The 22,979-nt window shown below is 41.8% G+C and overlaps 1 protein-coding gene across 3 annotated transcripts in view; it reads left to right on the top strand.

Annotated features, from left to right (window-relative positions):
* The window catches only part of abca2 (ATP-binding cassette, sub-family A (ABC1), member 2), a 103,120-nt gene that overhangs the window by 59,880 nt on the left and 20,261 nt on the right, over window positions 1–22,979 (top strand). For 2 of the 3 annotated variants that reach the window (XM_072664786.1, XM_072664787.1), the window contains exons 5-24: window positions 682–803; window positions 2,853–2,951; window positions 3,682–3,861; window positions 3,952–4,173; window positions 5,838–6,193; window positions 7,267–7,426; window positions 7,892–8,020; window positions 9,307–9,474; window positions 10,437–10,533; window positions 10,722–10,895; window positions 13,826–13,928; window positions 14,163–14,277; window positions 15,855–16,045; window positions 17,115–17,265; window positions 17,421–17,625; window positions 19,025–19,183; window positions 19,403–19,583; window positions 20,143–20,355; window positions 21,211–21,407; window positions 22,058–22,237. In XM_072664786.1, coding sequence (XP_072520887.1) covers window positions 682–803; window positions 2,853–2,951; window positions 3,682–3,861; window positions 3,952–4,173; window positions 5,838–6,193; window positions 7,267–7,426; window positions 7,892–8,020; window positions 9,307–9,474; window positions 10,437–10,533; window positions 10,722–10,895; window positions 13,826–13,928; window positions 14,163–14,277; window positions 15,855–16,045; window positions 17,115–17,265; window positions 17,421–17,625; window positions 19,025–19,183; window positions 19,403–19,583; window positions 20,143–20,355; window positions 21,211–21,407; window positions 22,058–22,237 — 3,402 coding nt within the window. The remainder of the gene's footprint in view (window positions 1–681; window positions 804–2,852; window positions 2,952–3,681; window positions 3,862–3,951; window positions 4,174–5,837; window positions 6,194–7,266; window positions 7,427–7,891; window positions 8,021–9,306; window positions 9,475–10,436; window positions 10,534–10,721; window positions 10,896–13,825; window positions 13,929–14,162; window positions 14,278–15,854; window positions 16,046–17,114; window positions 17,266–17,420; window positions 17,626–19,024; window positions 19,184–19,402; window positions 19,584–20,142; window positions 20,356–21,210; window positions 21,408–22,057; window positions 22,238–22,979) is intronic. The other variant, XM_072664788.1, reaches the window with a different exon arrangement.

Consider the following 22,979-nt stretch of genomic DNA (forward strand, 5'->3'; position numbering starts at 1 on the left):
CCCTTCTGATGTGTGTTTAGCTACAGTGTGGTTCTTCTGGGAGTGGGCGATGGAGAGAAGAGACAGGGAAAGTTAGCATTGGCTAGCGTAAGCTTTTTGCCTAGCACAGAGTTTAACAGTTTGCCTCTGCATCTTTCACTTTGTGATTTTGAGCTCGACACGTGAGCCGAGTCTGGAGGTGATGAGCTGATCTCCAGTATCAAAAACACTGAATTCCCCTGAAGTCTCCGTCACGTTTTACCATTTTACCAGCTTTGACTATAGGTTTCTTTAGTGGGCGGAGTTTATGAAAATTCAAGAACGTGATTTAATAGTTTTGAGGTTTTGGAATTGGCCCATTTTCAGCATTGTTGTGGTTTTGCTGAATTTTCTTTTAAAGGAGGAACAAGTGTTTGAGGTTCACGGTTTGTCAGTTCCATGTTCTGATCTCTCCTTATTCAACTAAGGTTGACCGTCTTAGGCTCAGGTCAATAAACTTAACGTCTGTAATCTTATGGGCTTAATAACAAAAAGGGTTCTGCAGGTCATAGAACCTTTTGTTTGCACAACTTGTAGCATCCTTTCTGCTACATGCAGTTTGTACGTAATGACTCTCAGCCTCGAGAAGTCTTTGGATGTGAAGTCTACGAGAGACTATCTGTCTAAACGCAGACTAACTCAGCTTGTGCCTTTGATTTGCAGGCTTCACCGTGGGCAGCGTCTTACGGAACCAGTCTGTGTTCCAGCAGTTCCTGATCAGAAACCTCTCTCTGGCTAACGACACGGCCAGCCTGCTGCTCTCCTCCCCCGTCAACCTGAAAGAGGTTCGTCTCCCGACTCCACTTCAAAGGCCTGTTCTGTCCAGCGTTGCTCTTTGAAGTCTCTGCTATAGCCTGGACCATTAGCATATTCACATTCTGCTGTCAAGGAACACAATCGGTAACGGCACGGATTGTGTTTCTTGACAGCAGAATGGGAATATGCTAATGGTCCGGGCTAATGCTCATGGTCTTCAGTGTCGTAGTGCTGTGCATGTTAATGCTGCCTTCGTGTGGTATAAGTATAAGAGGCTCATTTTGCACTTGAATGTACACCCTAGCTCTGAACAGGTCTAGAGTTGCTACTTTGGTTTAGTCATACCGTTTCAAAGATTTGAAGCTCTTACGCTCTGTGACTTTTATTACATCTTAAGGATTACTGTTTTCTACTCTAAGGATTACTGGCAACTACATGGAGTTGTTTCTAAGTGAGGAAAAAAGCCAGGAAACCACTGGTGGTTCTGTAGAGGTTAATGTTGCACAAATGGTAAAAGTACCCTTCTTATGTCACAATAAGACAAATATGCTAGTAACACCCAACTAGCCCCATGGGGTACCACAGCACCCACTTGGCAAAACCCTAGCAATTACCTGTGATGCCATAGCAATCACCTCTGAGGAAAGCCCCTGGGCGTACCTAGCTCTGATGAAGACGCCCATGCTGGCCAGCATCACACTGAGTTGATGTGTGTAGAGAGAGAGAGAGAGAGTCTTCTACCCACCCGTAGAGAGAAAGTCAGTTGTGCTCTGGGTGAATTGTTGCTATGAAAGGATGCACATGGTCAGCAACACTACTCAAATATTCAGTGGTACTCAACTAACAGGCCCAAAGTGTGCCATGAAAGCACTACCCACACAATTACACCACCACCTCCACCAGCCTAGACTGTTTACACAAGGCAGTTTGGGTCTATGAATGCTATAGCAACCACCTAGCAACATCATAACAACCACCTGAAGTACCAAAGCAACTACTAATTTGCAGCTTTGAATATGACACTATAATCAGCTCTAATTCAACTGATTCATCAGATCTGTCCACTGATTAGTCTTTCCACAACATACAGTGCATCCGGAAAACGCAGGAATTGTCTATTAGTTACAGAATCTCACTCTGGATGCATAATAATAATAATAATAATAATAATAATTTTTCATTGAATGTTGGATTATTATTTTGTTATTTTTTCCTCCCCAATACTTAATTGGCCAATTACCCAACCCACTCATTAGTACCCTCCCTCCTTACATGCCTTCTCCAACACACGCACAAGCAGCCATCACCTCATTTTAACCTGCCACCAATGGAATGTCCCCAGGTTACCAACACACTGGGCTAGTAGTTACATCAGCTAGCAGACAGCCTACATCACACTGAGGTGATGTGGGTGGAAAAAGAGAGAGAAAGGCCAATTGTGCTCTCTCAGGCTCCGGCTGCTAATGGCATCTGTTGGGTCATAGTGGCAGCTTCTTAGACTGCTGGACCACTTTGAGCCCATGTTGGTGTATTTTAGCATATTTGGCCACTGCTTTGTCTCGTGGCTTATATGGGGAAATGTTAGGAGGACTCCAAAATAGATGTTTCCAAATACAGAATGTTTTCAGCATGTTTCCAAATACAAAGCCCTGAGAAACAGGACCAGAAGCGTAGGACCAGAAGGCAGCATACGCACCAGCTCGGGAGCTGTTGGCCTACTGTGGCTCTAAGAAGCGCCTACACAGGAGCATCGGCAGCGTTAAAGTAACTCCTCCACACTTACACTGGAACAAATATAACTCAGAGGCAGTAAATTTAACTCTGGTCAGAGTCCAGTGCTGGTGAATTTTAGGGTGTGTGGAGAGTTCGGCTCCTCTGGAGGGTTTACTTTGCGGCTTGTGGTTTCTTTAAAGTCACCCTGTCTTTCAGGATTTGCTCTTATCTGTGATCTGGCTTTTTTACTGCTCACCCTCTTCATTTAATCCTCTTTTCTGAAGCACCACTGTCATTGAAAGTCATTGAGAATGTGGAATCGCTTGGTGTAAATGTGTGTGTGTGTGTGTGTGTACTCGTTGCAGGTGTATAACCTCATCTTTGGCACATATCCTAAAGGAGAGAACTGGGCAGAGGGTCAGCATGGTGCTCACAGCCCGGGAGAGAAAGTTTTGCAGCTGGAGGTACAGTGTGATCTAAACACACACACACACACACACACACACACACAAACACACACACATTCAAACAGTGCTGCACCTGCATTAGCAATCATACCTAGAAAAATGGATGCAGAAAATCTTACATTTAATGAATGTAGATGCACAGAGATGCTATCAGAACAACCAAACCCCATCCATGCTTGAAGGTCTTTGTTCTCAAGGATGCACATGGTCAGCAACACTACTCAAATATTCAGTGGCACTCAACTAACAGGCCCAAAGTGTGCCATGAAAGCACTACCCACACCATTACGCCACCACCTCCACCAGCCTGGACTGTTTACACAAGGCAGTTTGGCTCTATAGATTTGTGCTGTTGGCATCCAAATTATGACCCGACCATACAGGCTATGTTTCTCCAGTCTTTAACTGTCTAGTATTGGTAAACCTGTGCCCACTACAGCCTCAGCTTTCTGTTCTTGGCTGGTCTTCTGCTGTTGTAGCCGATTAGCCTCAAAGTTTAACATGTTCACCACATCTGCTCACCACATTGTACAGAGATGTTGTACTGTAGCCTTGTTCTAGCTCTATTAAAATTGAGGCAGGTTTGAGCCTTTTCAGCTTCAGTGCAAAGCTAGAAGCAATCTTTAGACACTAAACATGCACAAACACAGGAAGGAGAGGGAGCATTGTGTAAATTTGACTTAACACTGAACTATTCTCTTAAAGTGTACTGCATGTTTCCCTGCAGGAGCAGCTGCTGGGGGGCTGGCGCAGTCTGGAAGGTGGACTGCTGCAAAAGGCTCTGAGAGACCCTACGAAAGTGGCTGATCGGCAGGCTCTACTCAGCCTGCTCTCTCAGGCCCTGGGCCTCGTTGGGACAGGAGGGGCTTCGCAGAAATTTGACCCTCAAAATCTGCGAGAGATGGAGGTCAGTCAGAGTCAGTCGGGTGTGGAATGACACTGTAACGTTTTACATCATTGAAAAATGTAGATTGCAAACTGTCTGCTGTCTCTTCAGGGAATTCTTCTGACCGGTAGAGTTCTGGAGGTGCTGACCTGTGGGGAAGACGGGAACAGTGAGCTGAATAAGATCCTACTGGTCCCTGAGAAGCAGCAGTCATTGTTACAGGCCTATCAGGCGGCTATGTGTGGAGGAGAGGCGGGGCAGAGGGCGGAGCGCTTTAGAGAGATCAGTCAGGAGCTGAGGGACCAGATCGACACCCAGAGGATCATTGAGAAGGTGGAAGAAGAGCTTCATTTTCTCCAAACATTCAGTGCATCCATCCCTCACCTCCTTTCTCTCTCAGTTCTTATATATCTCCCTTAAGTAATGCATCTGTTCATTTCATGTTCCATCCCAAATCCACTGATCTGCTTCTCACGTCAATCCATCTAGCTCTTTATCCACCCATCTGTCCGTCCATCCATACACCTGTTCCTTCTTCTGTGCATCACTCAGTCTTTTAAACCTTAACATTCAAACACCTGACTGTCCCATCCATCCATTTGTCTATTTATCTACCCACCTATCCACACACCCACCCACCCATCTGTGCTATCCTCTCGATTCATTTTTCCATGCTTCTTCTACCATCTGTCCTCCACCCATGTGTCTTTACCTCATTTGATCCATCTCTTTATCCATCTGTCCATCTTTCCTTACTCATGCGTTTATTTTCCTTCTTCATTATTAATAATATTAATATTCCTTATTAAGGCATTTTCTCATCCATTAGTTTCCCCTTCTCTCCCTGAGTCCATCTCCCTCTACATCCATCCATCCAACCATCCATCTGTCTGTCGATCTGTTCCTTACCCTTCCAAAATCCTTTTTTTCTGTGGATGCATCACTTTCCTAATAAACTCTCTTTCCCACACTCTTTGATCAGAAATCCATCCATCTGTTCATCCATCCATCTGCATATGTGTCCATCCAACCTTTCTTTCTTTCTCCCTCAATTCTTATATCCCTCTTTTGTCTTCCACCCTTCTACTTCCACCTCTATCTTTCTTTGTCTTTATCCATTTTTGTCCGTCCGTCCATCCATCCTTTCATCTATCCATCCATTCATCTGTTCCTTCTCTCTTCCTTTCTTCTCTGGATTCATGCATCACTTTCTTAATACACTCTCTTAACACACACTTTGATCAAAATGCACCCATCCATCAATCCTTCCTTCTATCCTTCCAACCTTCCATCCATCCTTCCTTCTATCCTTCCATCCTTCCTTCCCTCCATCCGTGCACCCATTCATCCCTCCATTCGTCCACTCATCTATCCTTCCATCCTTCCTTCTATCCTTCCATCTTTCCATCCATCCATTCATTCTTCCATCCTTCCATCCGTCCATCTATCCCTCCATCCTTCCATCCTTCCTTCTATCCATCCATCCAACCATCCATCCATCCATCCATCCTTCTATCCTTCCATCTATCCATACTTCCATTCATCCATCCTTCTATCTATCCATTCTTGCATCCATCCGTCCATCCATCCTTCCATCCATCCATCCTTCAGTCCATCCATCCATCCATCCATCCGTCCATCCTTCCATCCATCCATCCATCCATCCTTCCATCCATCCTTCAGTCCGTCCATCCATCCATCCATCCTTCCATCCATCCTTCAGTCCATCCATCCATCCATCTTTTTTCTCCCTCAATTCCTGTAACCCTCTTCCTTTTTCCAGCCTCCTGTCTCTCTGTCTTTCTTTATCTTGATAAATTTTTATCCATTCGTCCATCCAGTCATTTGTCCCTACGTCTATCCATCCATCCACCTGTTCATTCTGCTCTTCATTTTTCAAGAATTCCCTCCTTCCTCTTGGAATCACTCCTCTCATCTGCATTTTTCTCCCTCGATCTGCCTGTACATCTGTCCACTCATCTCTCTTTTCTCCACAGATGCGGTTGGAGCAGGCGAACGTGTCTGTTTTGCCGGTTCAGTCTCACCTGGGCGCACTGCTTAAAGACCTGGCTGAAGTGGAGCGCTTGCTGAGGGATGTGGATCTCCTTTCCGGATTGGCCAAGCTGCTGCCTAAGGGAGCTTGCGCAGGCCACCAGACTCCGCCCTCAGCCAGCAACTCCACATGGAGCTCCAACAGCACCACTTGGGGCCCCAACACCACAGACGGTACTGTGGAGGGAGGGGCAGAGGGGTCCACGGGGAAAGAGGCGGAGGCAGAGAATCCTCACTCACAGTTCTCTGCCTTTGTTCAACTGTGGGCCGGGCTGCAGCCCATCCTGTGTGGGAATAACAGGTGTGTGTGTGTGGGGGGGGTAGGGATTGGTATCTTCCAAAGAATCAAACTGACTTGAGTCATAAGGAATCATTTGTGATGACTGGAATAGTTTTAAATGATTCATTCATAATTGAAACGTTTAAGGTCAGAAATTTATACTTTTATGATGTTGCTGTAAATTCCCATTTTTCCAGTCTTGGGCTTTGTTATGCTGGCCCTATAATAATGCTGTTCTTGCCAAATTCTTTATCATATCATGTCATTCAACCACTTAGCACAGCAGGGCTTATTCCACACTAATGTGAATTGTTCAGTAACTACAGGAACTTGGTGTGACTGTTTTTTGGTAATAGAAGTTTGTACTAACACTTCCGGTCTGTGGAAAGGGGTTAAACAATATTTAGAGGTGGTGGTAATATAACTAAACCAATAAAACTGAAACGATGTCTTTAGAATTCATTGTAAAATAATGAATACACAATTAATAGAAATGCAATTTGTATGTGAGGAAAAAGTTAGTACACCCTATCTCTGACATCAACATCAAAGTTTTTAATTAAATAATAAAGCAGACAGTGGAACAGCTGATTTCTGACTGTTCCAAGATCTTTTAAAATCCCTTCCTAGACTCCCCTCTATCTACAGTCTTCTTTCTGAAGGCCTCAGGGAGATCTATGGATCTGGTCATGGTGATTGTCACCACTCACTTCAGCAATCAAGAGGAAACCAGACTAAATGTCTGAGGTTTAAATAAGACAGGATCCTCCAGAATTCTCTCTAACCATGTTCTAATCATCTGCAGCTGATGTTCTGCACCTGATTCTGATAGTGGGGTTGTTCTTGAACTTTTTCCTCACAGGAAAACTATTTCTATTAATTGCATTTTAATGATTTTTAAATACATTTTGTACAGTTGTACGTGTTGAGTTATATTACCTCCATCTCTCAATGTTTTCAAATGAAGTTTGTGTTCAAAAAGACGGTTTTCATGAGGTGTGCCAGTAGCGCAGTACTGCAGTTTACTAAATCCTATTTCAGCTTACGCTGCTTTTCTTGCGAGGCCTAAATCTGTACTTTCTTTTTCTCACCAGGATCATTGAGCCCGAAGCTTTGAAGCAGGGCAACATGAGCTCGCTCGGCTTCACCAGCAAAGAGCAGAGGAATTTAGGGCTTCTTGTGCACCTCATGACTACAAATCCCAAGATCCTCTACTCTCCCATCGGCTCACAGGTGGACAAGGTCATCCAGAAGGCAAGTCGATCACTGAAACCCATCAAAGAAATGTAAATGAATTGCTCCGGATCTGCTGTGTCAGGCTGAACCAGTAGTGTTAGCAGCCTTTCGCTAAAAGGCCTTAATTAAAGACATAAATACAGTTTAAAAACTTGGGAGTCAATATGTCAAGCTTCCCCCCGATATCAGCATGCATGGACGTCCCCCCTAGCCTCATAGCTTGGTGGTAAAGGCCCTACAGTCACGGCTATATCGACCCCTCTCTGCTGTGTAAAACCTGCTTATTGGCAATGTGTCGATGGACTCCTCTATAGTGAGGGAGCAGGACCGGGAGTGCAGAGAGAGGAATGAGGGTCGTTTGATCTGTTAGCCTGAGGGATGGACAGAGTGTCAATTGAAGTGTGTATGTGTTTGTGTGTGTGTGTGTGTGTGTGTGTGTGTGTATGTGTGTGTGTGTGTGTGTCTGTGTCTCTCGATCTCTAGGCCAATGAAACCTTTGCATTTGTGGGGAATGTGACCCATTACGCCAAAGTGTGGCTAAACATTTCTGCAGAGTTGAGGGCTTTCCTGGAGGAGGGAAAACTACACAACCGCCTGGCCTTGCTGCAGCAGGTAGTTACATCCTCCTTAAATACATATTGCGTGGTTTGGAACCACTTTTCATATACTGCATTTGTCTTCCATATATATCTGGATGTTTTATATACAATAACCTTTGATACAAGACCAATACTGCAGATTTTATTATTTTTAAATTTTACATTGTAATAAATGACTATAGGTGTTTTTGCATGTAGTACGCTGCATTTCACATGTTTTAGACAACAAACAGATATGATTCTCTGCCATGAACTTATGTCATTCTTAATACAAAGCATTATGGATATTAACTTCATTAGAATTTTATGCACTCATTTTGGAATCATCTACTGTTTATTGTTCTGGATGTATCTGCAATGAATATATATATATATATATATATATATATATATATATATATATATGTTTATGTTTATTATAATTGCTAAATATTCATAGTAACATAAGCTTAAAGTTGCACAGAACATTGATATTTGAATAATTTTACACTTATCTGCCCTACTGGATTTTATATTATTATAAACATAGATTATAAACCTTTGAATGCTAGTGTTCATGCCAGTGCCAAAGACGAGCTAAGATTTTAAAATGTATGAAAATTGTTCTTAGATATTTTACATGTTTTACATGTTATTTTGTGCTGCTTATTTATCTGTTAACAAATGAGTGCAGCTTTGCTAGATCTGTCTTATTTGTGTAAATTTGCTTTCTATAAAGTTCTTTTACTTTGATGTATGTGGAGCATGGGAAGCTTTGGGGATCTATACTAGTTACCATACTGTATAGTTGTGGACCATGGATAGTGCGGGTCACACCACAACCCCCTCCTTCCAGGGACCAGAACTTTTCTTATTTTCTTATTTTCTTATACACCTTTACGCACATCTACACCATACATAAATATATCCTTGCATACATACATATATATGTATATATATACACATACAGATACTTACACAAATACAAATTATATTTATACAGTATCCATACTGCAGTGGACTGTAAACTGAAAACATACCTTTAGCTGATACTCCTATATTTATATATATATATATATATATATATATATATATATATATATATATATATATATATTATATATATATATATATATATATTAAACCTTTAGCTAATACTCCTATATATAGATGTAACACCTCCTATATCTATATGTAACATACATTTAGCTGGTACCCCTCCCCTCCTAACAAAATTGATTTAGTTTGTGACATTTTTATAGATAGCAGTATGTCATACAATGTCAGAAACCACAAAAGCATGTGTATCCGTTTCTGTAGTTCACCTCTGACCTGCGGAAATACCCAGAGCTGCTGAACTCTTCAGACAGTGAGCTGGTGGACAGTCTGCTGCAGGAGAACTTCACTCTTCCCAACATCAGCACGCTGCTGGAGCAGCTGGACACCATTGACAACGCTGCCTGTGGCTGGACGCAGTTCATGTCAAAGGTTTGACTAAGGATTTTGACCTCTTTTATGAAGCCTGTTGAGTGACCAGGCATTTCTTACAACCTCTGCCAATGGTTCGGTTCAGGATACTGGGTTTATGATTCGAAATTTTCTCCAGATTAGAATTACGACAAATGATGTGTTGTGTCTCTACTAATGGCATCACCGTTTTGTCATCCTTTTTTCATTTTTACAGATAGGCATAGCTTACTTTACTTTATCTCTTACATAGAAAGATGTCAGTACCAACAATCCCTGTTACAATATGTAAGAAATTTGAGTTTAGGGTGAGATTTATGGTCAGTTGTCTAATAGGTTAGAACTAAATCCTTGAGAGACATTTTTAGCAGATCCCACACTAGAACTGATTGGTGCTGCTCACATTTCCAAGATGCGCATTGGCACATTCGTTACTCACACACCTTAAAATCCACAATGGACTACCTCCGGAGGCACAAGCTGAAGGTCTTGCCATGACCCTCACAGTCCCCCAGACCTAAAAACGATCAATCATCTGCAGATAGAAGAAAATCAACCAAACAAGAATTGAAAGACTGTTGACAAGCAGTGCTAGATGAAGTGTGGGTGCACTGTTATCACCTTCATGGAAGAGTCATCAGAAGAAAACCTTTAATGTGTCCTCAAAAATCCACAAAAATCAGCATCAGCAACATCTAAGCATGTCTTAAAGGGGGTATTATCAAGTAGTGACCCTGCAGGGTGCTCAAATTTGTGGTTCAGGTAATATTTTGTTATTTTAAAACTGTAAAAGATGATATTTTGAAGGGAAAAATTTAATTACTTGAAATGTTGCTTTGCCCAAACGTTTTCCTCTGTGTTTTAGCCAGTATTTGAATTCCTTGTTTGATTACAGCTTGCATTCATTCGTTTCCATAAGCCCAAATAAATGTTGCCTGTAGCTGCGTCATTTCGTATGTAACAGCTGTTTGTTAATGCTTTAGGTCAGTGTGGATATTTTCAAAGGCTTCCCTGATGAGGAGAGTATAGTCAACTACACGCTCAACCAAGCCTACCATGACAACGTCTCCGTGTTCGCAAGTGAGTGACCACTCCATTACATCTCCTGAAGGCTTTCTTTGTACAAGTCCCACCGCCGCAGTCAGTAAATACTTCATGAAGAACATGTTCCGGCTCCTCCCGGGGCTGGAAACGCTAGCTTGTTAGGAGTGAGTCTAATAGGACGCAGTGGTGACCTTTCTCTTTGGCTTTGTGCTCTTTCTGTACAGGCGTGATTTTCCAGACCAATAAAGATGGCTCCCTGCCTCCCCACGTGCAGTATAAGATCCGGCAGAACTCCAGCTTCACTGAGAAAACCAACGAGATCCGCCGCGCTTATTGGCGGCCGGGGCCCAACACGGGCGGCAAGTTCTACTTTCTCTACGGCTTTGTGTGGATTCAAGGTACAGTTGGCAGAATCATGAATGCTTTATTTTAAGTTCACAGTAAATGGTTAACCTAACACTGAAGCATATTGTCTCTAGATTTACAACTTTAGAGAAATATACTGCTTATAGTATTTATTTTTTTCTACTTGTTTATTTATTTATAGATTTTTTTATGACATTTATTTATTTACAAATTAAATCAAGTTTATTTATTTATTTATTTATTTATTTTTGATTATATGACCCACATGTATTTATTTAATTATTTATTTTCTATTTTTTTTTGTGCATATTTACAGACATTTATTTGTATAATTAATTCCATATATATATATATGTATATATATATATATATATATCCTCAAATTTCCATTAAAGAATGTGCTAAGGGGCTGTTTGGTAGGAAAGGGTTAGAAAGCTGAGGTTGCTCCAACAATGCATTGTAATGTAGAAAAAAAATGTTATGAGTGCATTTTCTACAAACAGTTGCAGGTGGTTATTTCAGGCCAATGCTTACGCACACGCTGCTTAGACTCCTCCTGCACTTTTTGTTCCTCGTTCTCTATTGTTGATGAAGATGTTGTGGAGTTTGGTGAATATTTTGGCAGAGGAATGTACATTTTCATCCCAGCTCAACTCCTGAGCATTGTTTTTGCAGTTTGTCCGAAAGACTGAGCAAAACTGTGGGCAGAGCAATAAATCACCTGCTCAAGAAATGCCCACAGAGGGCCAAATTGCCATGGGAGAGCTGTTCTTTTGGCGCTTGATGTTTTATTCAGAGTGGAGTGTATTCTGGTAAACTGCTTACCTGGTTATGCTAAGCTTGGGACACCTGTGAAGGTACGGCTGGGAAGTGTCGCCTCAGCAATTTTCAGGACTGCATCATCTTTTATTTAACAGCTTAAAAAAGCTAACAGGAGCAGATCTTTTACCTCAGTGCACTCAACCAACATGACAGTGGTTTTAAATGACTCTATTAAAAGAGTGGCCTGCGATGGTTTAACCCTTAGTTTTCTGATTGTTTCAGACTCAAGAAACGATAAAAAAACATGAGTAGATTAAGCTGGTTTATGCTGGGGTGGTGCTGGATGGCCAGCATACTGACATATTGTCGCTCTCGTGGCAAAACCTTATATCTCTACAAATAGCACCTTTACAGGAGAAGGAAAAAAGAAATGCTGTTAAAATATAAAGAACAACTGCCAGATTTACATTATGTCAAAAAGTGAAAATTGATGAAAATATGGACACAGGGTGTTTGAGTGAGAGCAGTGATGATTGCTGTGGGTTTAAGCTGCTCTAGTGCTGGTTATGTGTTGGTTGATCAGCAGTTGGGCTTTATGGAGTGATGAAAATCTTAGAGTTGAAACTTTCCACACTGTTTCCTCTTGTTTTAATGAGCTTAGACTGAGAAACGGTTGATCGCAAACTACACCATGCACTACACACTGCAACTACCATAAGATTCACATTGGGCCAGATACAGAAAACGCACGGTCAGATTTATCAGTGTTGGCTCATTCATTAACAAGCATTACTGACTGTTTTCCTGGAGGTTTTACTCTTTACATCACTAGCTGGACCAGCTAGGGCTTTTTCCTCTCGCTTCTACAAACCTGGTGGTTCCATTCCCTTCCGTTCTATAGGAACGAAGCCGAAACTGTCTGACATGTTGTCAATTTTGCCTACTCACCTACTTAGTTGATAGACCCGCCCCGGTTCCTAGATTCAGACGGTGCAACAGTAAAAGTGCAGTTCATGTAGGTTCCACCACAACTCAGCTACTCCATGTGATCAGTAGAAAGAGTGCCATGCAGGTCATGCAGGCTGTCAATCACTTAATTCTTGTGTGTAACCCCGCCTTCTTATGAGAGTAGCAGAGTAGCAGTTAGAACTCATTTCTAGGGAAAATTTACAACGGGCAAGTGTTAGCACAGGGGATGGAGACACTGGGGATGGAAAGACAGTTTAGAGGAGATCAGTGAGATTTGATCTCTGTTTTGTAATTAAAACATATCGAGATGGGCGGGGCTAAACATCATGCTGCCACCAGCCAGTAGAGGCGCTACAGTTATTCATACAAACCATTCGGGTTTCATAAACCACACTGCCACACAAAAACATTCCACATGGATGAACCCAACAATAATATTTAGGAAAATAAGAAATGAATTGAATTACTTTTTCAATGAACGTGGAATCTCACATGTCATCTTAATGCTCCTACACACATCAGCTGTTAAACTCTTATGTTTAACAACTCTTTCTGATCTGTTTGGTTTAAACATTATGATAAATATTGAATTATCATAGAGGGAGAACTTGAGAAGAATATAAGAGCTCATTAATACCTTTATTATTTAATATAGAGTTATTTACAAGGAATGCTTTACTAACTTTTACAGTCACAGTATCACATTTAAAATCATGTGTAAGCTGATTATTTTGCTGCTCTCGTAATTTCAAAGAATTCAAATCATCAACTCAAACATGAAGCAGACATGAACCGTGGATTTGCCTGTATATCTGGATGCTTTTATTTTTACTTTTTAATGTTGTGAGAAGTGGATGGTTATAACAAGTTATTGTTATATTTGATACCCCATTGATCTTGCTTCTATAACAAATATTTGTATTTATTTTGTAGTTGTTTGTTTGTGTCTGTATTTTACCAAACAGCATTTCGATTATCTGGCTCTGATTCTAAGATTTTTTGGTAAAATTTGACAAAAAGAAAAATGCATTAGCTCATTAACATGTCATTTGCACTGAGCAACAACCATCATGACTTCCAACCATCTGACAAATACTTAAATACTGTGCTGCATATTTTGTATTTGTGAAGATTTATTGATCTGTTTTTTTCTGAGAGTGCATTATTTCCTTACATTAATTGCTGCAGCTGCAGGTATGTAACATATTCTCCTCTGTGGTTATTCTCTTAGATATGATGGAGAGGGCCATCATTAACACATTTGTCGGTCATGATGTCGTGGAGCCTGGGAATTACGTCCAGATGTTCCCGTACCCCTGCTACACCAGAGACGAGTACGTTCCTCTGTTCTTCCTCTGTTTTCTCAGTTTTCCTCTCGCCTCAGTCGACGTTAGATAACCCCCAGTGGCTTCTGATGGTGTGACCGTTAGAAAAGGGGGTGTGAAAGTGTGATGTTGGAGGTGTTGATCCAGCTTTAATAGCAGTTACACTTCAGATAATATGCTACTATGCTTGAAGTCAGCATGTTACTGAATGACACTTCCACTAACTTCTGCCGGTCTGTGCAGTTTCCTGTTTGTGATCGAGCACATGATGCCCCTGTGTATGGTGATCTCCTGGGTGTACTCAGTGGCCATGATGATCCAGCACATCGTGGCTGAGAAGGAGCATCGACTCAAAGAAGTAAGGAGCATCACATGCTTGGTATTGGAAAATAGGGTCTGGAATAAGCTACACTTATTGGCCCAAAATATAGCGGTGGAATGAAACTTTGTGTGTGTGAATGTAAGGATGATAGATGTTAGTGATAATAATATTAAAGTCAAGGAGACGTTTATTGGGGAAAACTGTACAATTATAAGGAGGCTGTAGTACCCTGTTGGGCCGTCTCTAGCCTGGACACGAGATGGGATACGATTGGGCATGAAGGCAAACAGGTTCCGTATGGTCTCCTGTGGCACACTAGCTCACAAATGTTGCATAAAGGCCTGAAGATCCTGCACACTCCTAGGTTGGCAAGTCCCAACTGCCCCCTTAAATGTTTGATTGGCAATAAATCGGGTCAATAAAGTGTTGCAGTCAGGTGGAGAAATTCCTGGGAAACCTTTGCTGTGTGTGGGCGAGCATTATCCCGCTGAAAAGTGCATGTTGGAAGCCCTGCCATGATAAGCAAACATGTGGCCCCAAGATGTCCTGCACATATTGCTGAGCTGTGAGTTTCCCTCATATCACTATCAGCAGTTGGGGCAGTGGGGCAGTCACTCCACAAGGCGTCCATACTTGAACCTGCTGATGGATTTGGTGCTAAAGATGATACAGTTCCAGTCCGTAGCAGTCCAGGTTTCTCAGCCCTTATGTAAGCACTGCTCACAACTAGAGCTGAGCGATTTGGAAAAATTATATATCACAATATTTACATTTTTTTTTAATGATATTTATCACAATATTTTGTCATGTAGACAAAATGCACCAACAGCATCATTTTTCTAACTGCCACATAATACTCTCCCATACTAAATACTGTAATGTTTACTTAAAATATGCTGCACTCCATTGAATCAAATGTAATTTGTAATGAAGCATACAGTTAATTAGTGCCCTTTAGACACTGCTGATATCCACGATACACTCATGAAACCATATTGTGTACCACAATAACAAAATGTATTACAATACGATAAAATATTGTCATATTGCCCAGCTCTACTTCCAACACCTAGATGGCAGTTTGTCAAAGCGAACATCCTGCTGCTCTCAGTTCAATGTTGCCCCCCCCCCCTCTCAAAATCTGTTGACTGGGCAAAATGTCTTTAAATGCATTGTAGAGGCAAGGGTAGCAGTCAACAATCTCTAACCAACTGGGTAGAGATCTTGCCTCTTGTGGCAAGACCCAGTGTCTCATCAGACCACAAAAGTAATAATTTACATATGTGCTTGAGACAGAACTGCATTTCTGTCTGGGTGCTGTTTTCTATTTTTAAATAAGTGTTTTGTTTTATTGTAGACTATTAATCTGCTTGATTAATGACTATTATTTGACTAATCAAGCCATAATGCCACCCAATATCAGTAGCATTTTGACTATGTGATAAATGACTTGTCCTCCAATGGTGGAATGAAACTACAGAAGTAAAATTGTCACCTATGTTGGAGTTGCCGAGCTCTAGATCTTCAGCTATTCAACTTGAATAACCATTGCACCTCAATCATAAACATTGATAATATTCACTAACAATTATTGTGATGTTGATTTCTCTCAGGTGATGAAGATGATGGGTCTGAATAATGCTGTCCACTGGGTGGCCTGGTTCATCACTGGCTTTGTGCAGCTCTCCATCTCAGTGACTGCCCTGACGGCTATACTGAAGTACGGCAAGGTTCTCCTCCACAGCGACCCCTTCATCATCTGGCTCTTCCTCACCATCTATGCCATCGCCACCATCATGTTCTGGTAATACACTGTAGCTACATCTTGACTCCTACAACCCACTCTGTGACCCCACTTGCACCTGGTCACTTCATGCGTCTTGAGGATTAGGATTGTACCTGGATAAGGCCGAGCCACATAAACACACGCCCAGTTTAAACCAGATACAAATCTGATCACACAAACCACTTTAGTAGGAGGTCTGAGACGCATTTGAGCCACATTATAGCAGCGTAAGCACATCCGACTCTCTCCAAGATGCGTTCCACAACTAAAACCCCTCCCAGTACAACACCAGGAAACACCAGGAATAACTGCAGTGCAACAAGCATATTTGCCCTCGGCAATCAGATTTCTGTCTGACTAACTAAAAGAAATGCATTTGATTACCAAGCATAAATGAATGTGGCTAAACTCTTATCAGGATATAATCCAGATAGTCACATGAAGTGATCTGGTCAAAACCAGGCCATAGATCAGGCAGAGTCAAGAAAAGCAGACAGGAAAGGAAAGTCCAGGAAATTGTTCAGACACAGGCACAAAACTAAGTGAAGAAGAAGAACCACTCAATCACCATTTGTGTTGCACACATTGGAAGCTGACCTCCGTCTTTAATCCATCTTTGCAGTGAACACACACACACACAGTAGTGAGCACATCTTCCCGGAGCAGTGGGCCGCCTTAACTGCAGGGCCCAGGGAGCAGTTGGGGGTTATGTGTCTTTGCTTAAGGGCACTTAGGCTGTGTCCTGTCAATTCGGGGGATCAAACTGGATTACAGGCGGACTAACCGGAGAGGCATTTGACTGCCAAGTGTATAAAATGCATGTGGCTAAAATGTTACCAGCATACAATCCAGATACTACTCACTTGAAGTGACCAGGTGTGAACAGGTTGGGTTGTTAAGCCATTTTGCCCAGTTTCTGACACTCTGTAACGTGCTGTTGTTGATGCAATGGACAAGTGAACATGCATAGCTAAAAACAGCATTGCCAGCCATTATAAGGCCTGGATTTTGTCCATGCCTTTGTCTAGCGGTGGTCTGGCAATGGTCTGTTCTGCTGAATAATCTCTTTTTCTTTCATCTCCACTAGTTTCCTGGTGTCCGTGATCTACTCCAAAGCCAAGCTGGCCTCAGCGTGTGGTGGGATTATTTATTTCCTCAGCTACGTTCCCTACATGTACGTGGCCATCAGAGAGGAGGTGGCCCACGACAAGATCACGGCCTTTGAGAAGTGCATTGCGGTAGGAAGCGTTCTCTTGCCCATTCCCTCCATAGAGCTGCAGTTATTGCCTCAGGGTGCAGGGTAGTAGATAAAGGAGGCAATATTCTCCTTGGCAAATGCATCTAAGCTACCATCTGTCCTTCTGTTCATAAGCAACTTCCTCTTTGCCCGCAGTCTCTTATGTCCACCACTGCTTTTGGCTTGGGCTCAAAGTACTTCGCCTTGTATGAGGTGGCCGGAGTGGGCATCCAGTGGCGCACCATCAACCAGTCACCAGTAGAGGGCGATGACTTTAACCTGCTGCTGTCCATCGTCATGCTAATCATCGACGCCACAGTGTACGGAGTGCTGACCTGGTATATAGAGGCTGTACATCCAGGTGAGTTGTGACACACTTGCTGTCTTGTAGTTGCCTAAGAGTGTATATATATATATATATATATATATATATATATATATATATATATATATATATATATATATATACGCCGTAGCCCACATGCAGCTGCGTACCCTACACCATACTCGGCACTTTAGCCTGACAAGCACCTCTCCAGAAATGTAACTATGCTTGGTAGCATCTTATTTCTGATGTGCTAATGTGAGATAAATGTCTCTGTCTCTCAGTGGCTGGACTAGCACAGAAAATTCCTCCTTCTGCTTCGGTTCAATGGCCATACAGACTCTCCTCTCCTCTGACGTCCTCTCTCTCTTTCACTGCAGGAAGTTTAGTATAAGTAAAGCTATTTTTGCTCCAACTCTGCTCAGTTTCAGTCAGTTCAGCAAATGCAAATGCACAAGTATAAACACTCACAAGCCATAGCCTCTGCATTGCCTTGATGCACAAGCATAAATCAGCCTTTAGGTTCATGGGGATTTTCTTTGCATTAAAATTGGGTTAAAACTTATTACATTAATACGTTTTAGTCATTTCTTTTGTGTGACAGGGTTAGGTTGAGACCCTCTCTAACATGAGAAAGCAACCAATAAACAGTATGTCAGAACTTGCCTTTTTTGTTCATGGCTGCTCCAAAGGTATCAAGCAACAGTACATAATCTATAGACAAAACAAGTTAGTGTGACGGGGTGGTAAGTCAACCTGGGGGACGCACACATCATAAAATGTTTACAATGTTTTAATTTAAAATGAATATACAGGGACACACGTCAAATCCTGAAAATAATAAAAGGTTGGTAAAATAATATTTATATGGTGAAATTTAGATGCACATATCACATGTTGTGCATGTAGTGACGTGAAAATGGCCGTGTACTAATGAACAATGATTCCAAATAGTATTTTATTTTGTAAGAAATAGTGTTTTTCATATATCACATAAAAAAACGCTTTGGAAACCCACCTAGGCAAATGTTTTGTGCTTAATGCATCTCATCAAACGTTAAGAACAGATAACTCAGCTAAGAAAGAAAGCATCTGTGGGAGGAGCATGGATAAGTCAGGTTTAAGATGATATTAATATTTATTTATGTTATTTACAAGCGCAGCCTGTGTACATAAGAGCAGAGTACACAACATGTCCTCTACCTAAGAACTGCTTCAGCTCACACTCCTTTCTAAGTTGTTCTGTAGAAGTGCCTCTGTAATGCTTAATTATAGGCCACTGTGTCAGCTGTTCTTATCCAAGAGAACGTTCTGTAATAACCACATACCTTTATCCCTGAAGGGGGTGGGGGGCTGTGTCCTGCAATAATGAGCTTTAAAGACTTTAAAGCCTGCACTTTATGCTGTGAATCTATAACGCTCTTCCACTTTACAGGGATGTATGGGCTGCCCCGGCCATGGTACTTCCCCCTGCAGAAATCCTATTGGCTGGGCAGTGGGCGCATTGAGACGTGGGAGTGGCCATGGGGGAGCAGTGCCAGGCTGAGTGTGATGGAGGAGGACCAGGCATGCGCCATGGAGCACAGACGATCAGGTGCGAATATAATAGCATTATAAACTAGTGAAGTCAACTGATGTAAATGTATTCAATTATTATGTATAAATTATTTATTTATTTATATATTTGGTTTTACATGCAGCTGCATGAGTAGCTTATTTTAAAATGAAGGAAAAAGATGGGTGATTTACCCGAGACGTTGGTCAACTATGATAATCATTGTTGAACTGTCCATGTGCCTGTTTTTGCTTCCAGAGGAAACCCGTGGAATAGAAGAAGAGCCCAGTCACCTGCCTCTGGTTGTCTGCATAGACAAACTCACCAAGGTGTACAAGACAGGCAGCAAGCTGGCTCTGAACAAGCTGAGCCTAAATCTGCACGAGAACCAGGTCGTCTCTTTCCTCGGACACAACGGCGCCGGCAAGACCACCACCATGTAAGAGAGTGTATGAGAATATTGTGTTAGAGCAGTCCTATTACCATATGTGCTCATGGTCAGTCCGGCTGCCAATATGCGTTCAGTGTTCAGATTTCTTTGGTCCAGATTTCTTAAGAACTTCATATTAGGGTGTTTTCCTAGAACTGTTCTCTGCACGTATTGGTCAGACCTGTCTGGGGCAGGAGCAAGTCAGTAAATACAGGAAGAAGGTCCTGTGTTCTAGTGCATATTTCTGTGCAGGTAAACATGTATATAATAACAGCAGAGATGGCATTTGTTTATAGCTGTAGTAATTATCTGGGCAACATACCAGGTTTAGCTCAAACTTGCAGAGTACACTGTAGATATTTGGGTCAGATCAAGGTCAGATCATGTTCCTACCACAAAAACAAATTCACCGGACCGAGACCAGCTCCTCTCAAGGGTCTCGGCGTGGTTGCTTTGGTGCGCATTCGAATGCGGGACTCAAGGTTTCTATCATGTTTCGTGATTCTTGGCTGCGTTCATCATTGAGTCTTAGTCGCTGCTTGGTCACTATGTTATGATTGATCCATAGGTCCATCCTCACTGGACTGTTCCCCCCCACCTCTGGCTCGGCCACCATCTACGGCCACGACATCCGCACAGAGATGGAGCGCATTCGGCAGAACCTGGGCATGTGTCCCCAGCACAACGTGCTCTTCGACAAGCTGAGTGTGGAGGAGCACCTGTGGTTTTACTCGCGCCTGAAGGGCATGGCTGAAGAGGACATCCGCAAAGAGATGGACAAGTCAGTCCACACATTCGTTTATTTTTTAATGCTTGTGTGTGTTTCGACTTTGAATGGTAGCGTTGTGTTAAAGGGCTCATTCCTTGCGTAGCATACCATTCATTGTCAGTCCATATATACAAACAGCTCTTTTTTGAATTTGTCAAGGTTGTGATGTCACAACCATGACCATAGGGTCAGACAGGCTTATACCTAGATTTGGGAGATTATATTAAGGTTGGATAAAACTGGATAGAAGTATTTTCATTTAAATGGGAGTGTGTGTGTGTGTGGTACCCTGCGATGAAATGCTACCTTGTCCAGGGGGTATTCCTGCCTTGCGCCCAGTGATTCCGGGAAGCAGCGAATAAGAAGATGGATGGATGGAATAAAGATTATGGGCCTTTAAAATGCCCGCTTGATAGACAGGACTCTTAGGACTGGATTAGCATGTAAATATATATAGTAGGTATTGCATTATCATTCTGTCCCACTGAGATCACAGGAAGGTGGTGGAGGACCTTGCTTCTGTGCTGCGTCCCACCTCTATTACTTAATGTAATGGCCTCATTATCAGCCTGTAACAGCTTTAACACAGCCATCATTACTGAACAAAAGAGGAACGTCAGTAAAGTTCAGCAGCATAAAACCCACAACATTAGTCAAACTCACCACTTCAGTATCGCCTCCAGGCTCCTCAGATCCAGAGCTTTGTGGATCTGCAGACATGATTGCAGAATTAGCTAGCTTTAGCTCATTGTCATTGGACGTCTCAATACTTTAGTGTGTGTTTAGGTTTATTGACCCGTTTCTTGTTTATCTGATGTTTTTTCCGCTTGTTAATTAAACAGACAATGTCCTGTGTTTAAATTCCAGAATGATCGAGGATCTGGAGCTCTCTAATAAGCGTCACAGTCTGGTGCAGACACTGTCGGGAGGCATGAAGAGAAAACTGTCAGTGGCCATCGCGTTTGTGGGCGGCTCTCGGGCGGTCATTCTGGACGAACCCACTGCTGGAGTGGACCCATATGCCCGGCGAGCCATCTGGGACCTCATCCTCAAATACAAACAGGGTCAGAACCAGCACAGTGTTAAAATAGGCAAATAGCTTAGGCTATAGGCTGTAGACTATAGACTAAAATGCTAATAGCTAATGGGTTAAGTCTAGCGGTCAGTAGTCTTCACCGGTTTCTTGCAAATGCTCAAGCTGCAGCTTCAAAGATATATACATGCAATATACATAAAGGGGCTTGTTCTCCTTATAGAAAATCCAATTCCATAAATCCAGGCTTTTTCAGTTTTATTTAAAATATTCTCTGAATATTTGTTATTTTATTATACACATTTAAAATACATGTAAAATTTTTTTTTTTTTAACTATTATTAATGTTTTAATTTTTGATCATTTTTACTATAATATATTCTTTTAGCATTAAATATCTTAATATTTTTTTTTTATTGTTTATTCATTTTATAATGAATACATTAATTTTTTACCTGTTTCCACAGGCTTGACACAAAAATATTTTTGGGAAATGAGTGTATGAAAAATAAAAAATATCCGAATTACATTCAAATTTGCAAATCTAATTTTATTTAATTTATTTTTATTGTTATTTACATTCTTACTTTACATAAATTAATAATTTGGAATAATTTTAATAAAAGACTGTTTGTCGCTGTGTGTTTCCGTGTGTGTGTGTGTATCTGCGTCCATGAACAGGTCGGACCATCCTCCTCTCCACCCACCACATGGACGAAGCTGACCTGCTGGGTGACCGCATCGCCATCATCTCTCACGGAAAGCTGAAGTGCTGCGGCTCTCCACTCTTCCTCAAGAGCACCTACGGAGACGGCTACAAGCTCACACTCGTCAAGAAGCAGAGTGACTCCAACACTGCAGGTGAGTCCTGAGTGTGTGTGTGTCTCCTCAGCTGTGTGTTCTTCAGGTTTAAGATGTTGATTTCACCTCTATGTTTTGAAGCACTTCTATCATGAAAACCTGAATTTCCCTCACTTTATTCCTTACATTTAGTCCTTACAGTCTACTGTTTAAAAACTAAGCTGCAAAAACAACCTGTTTTGAAATGAGAAACAGCTCATCTGCATATCCCCACCTTTTCAGCCTATCACAGTGTAGCCCCACCCAGTCAAACTGCATATCTGTCTAAAAGGTGCAGTTACAGAAACAGCCTGTTTAATTCAGACAGAGGTGTTCAAACGTTTCTACTGACACCCCATTGGTGGTTTTTGGGGAACTTGGGCCCCCACAACTCAAACAAAAGTGTCAATATGCAAATTACTGCAGCATAGGACAAATCGTCCCATTTGTCCAGAACTTTTTATTTTAACTGGCTAACAAAATTATATCAATATGCAAGGGCTTCTCCTTCTCCTCTATTCTCCTCTATTTCACTTCCAATCCAGCCCATAAGTAGCCTAACGTCCAGTCCAGTCCATTAGGTTAAACAGTTTGTATCTTGCTTATTTCTCTGTCATGCAAGTTCAGTGGATTGTGAACTCGGATGCTTGTGAGAGATAAGCTATAAGTTCATGGACAGGTAACACACTGTGGCCTTACCTCCCCACACACTTCAATGAAGGCACATCCAATATTTTAAATAATCCTAATCATATTTTCTTAT

Source organism: Salminus brasiliensis, chromosome 20 (assembly GCF_030463535.1).
Source record: "Salminus brasiliensis chromosome 20, fSalBra1.hap2, whole genome shotgun sequence".
In the NCBI taxonomy this organism is placed as follows: domain Eukaryota; kingdom Metazoa; phylum Chordata; class Actinopteri; order Characiformes; family Bryconidae; genus Salminus; species Salminus brasiliensis.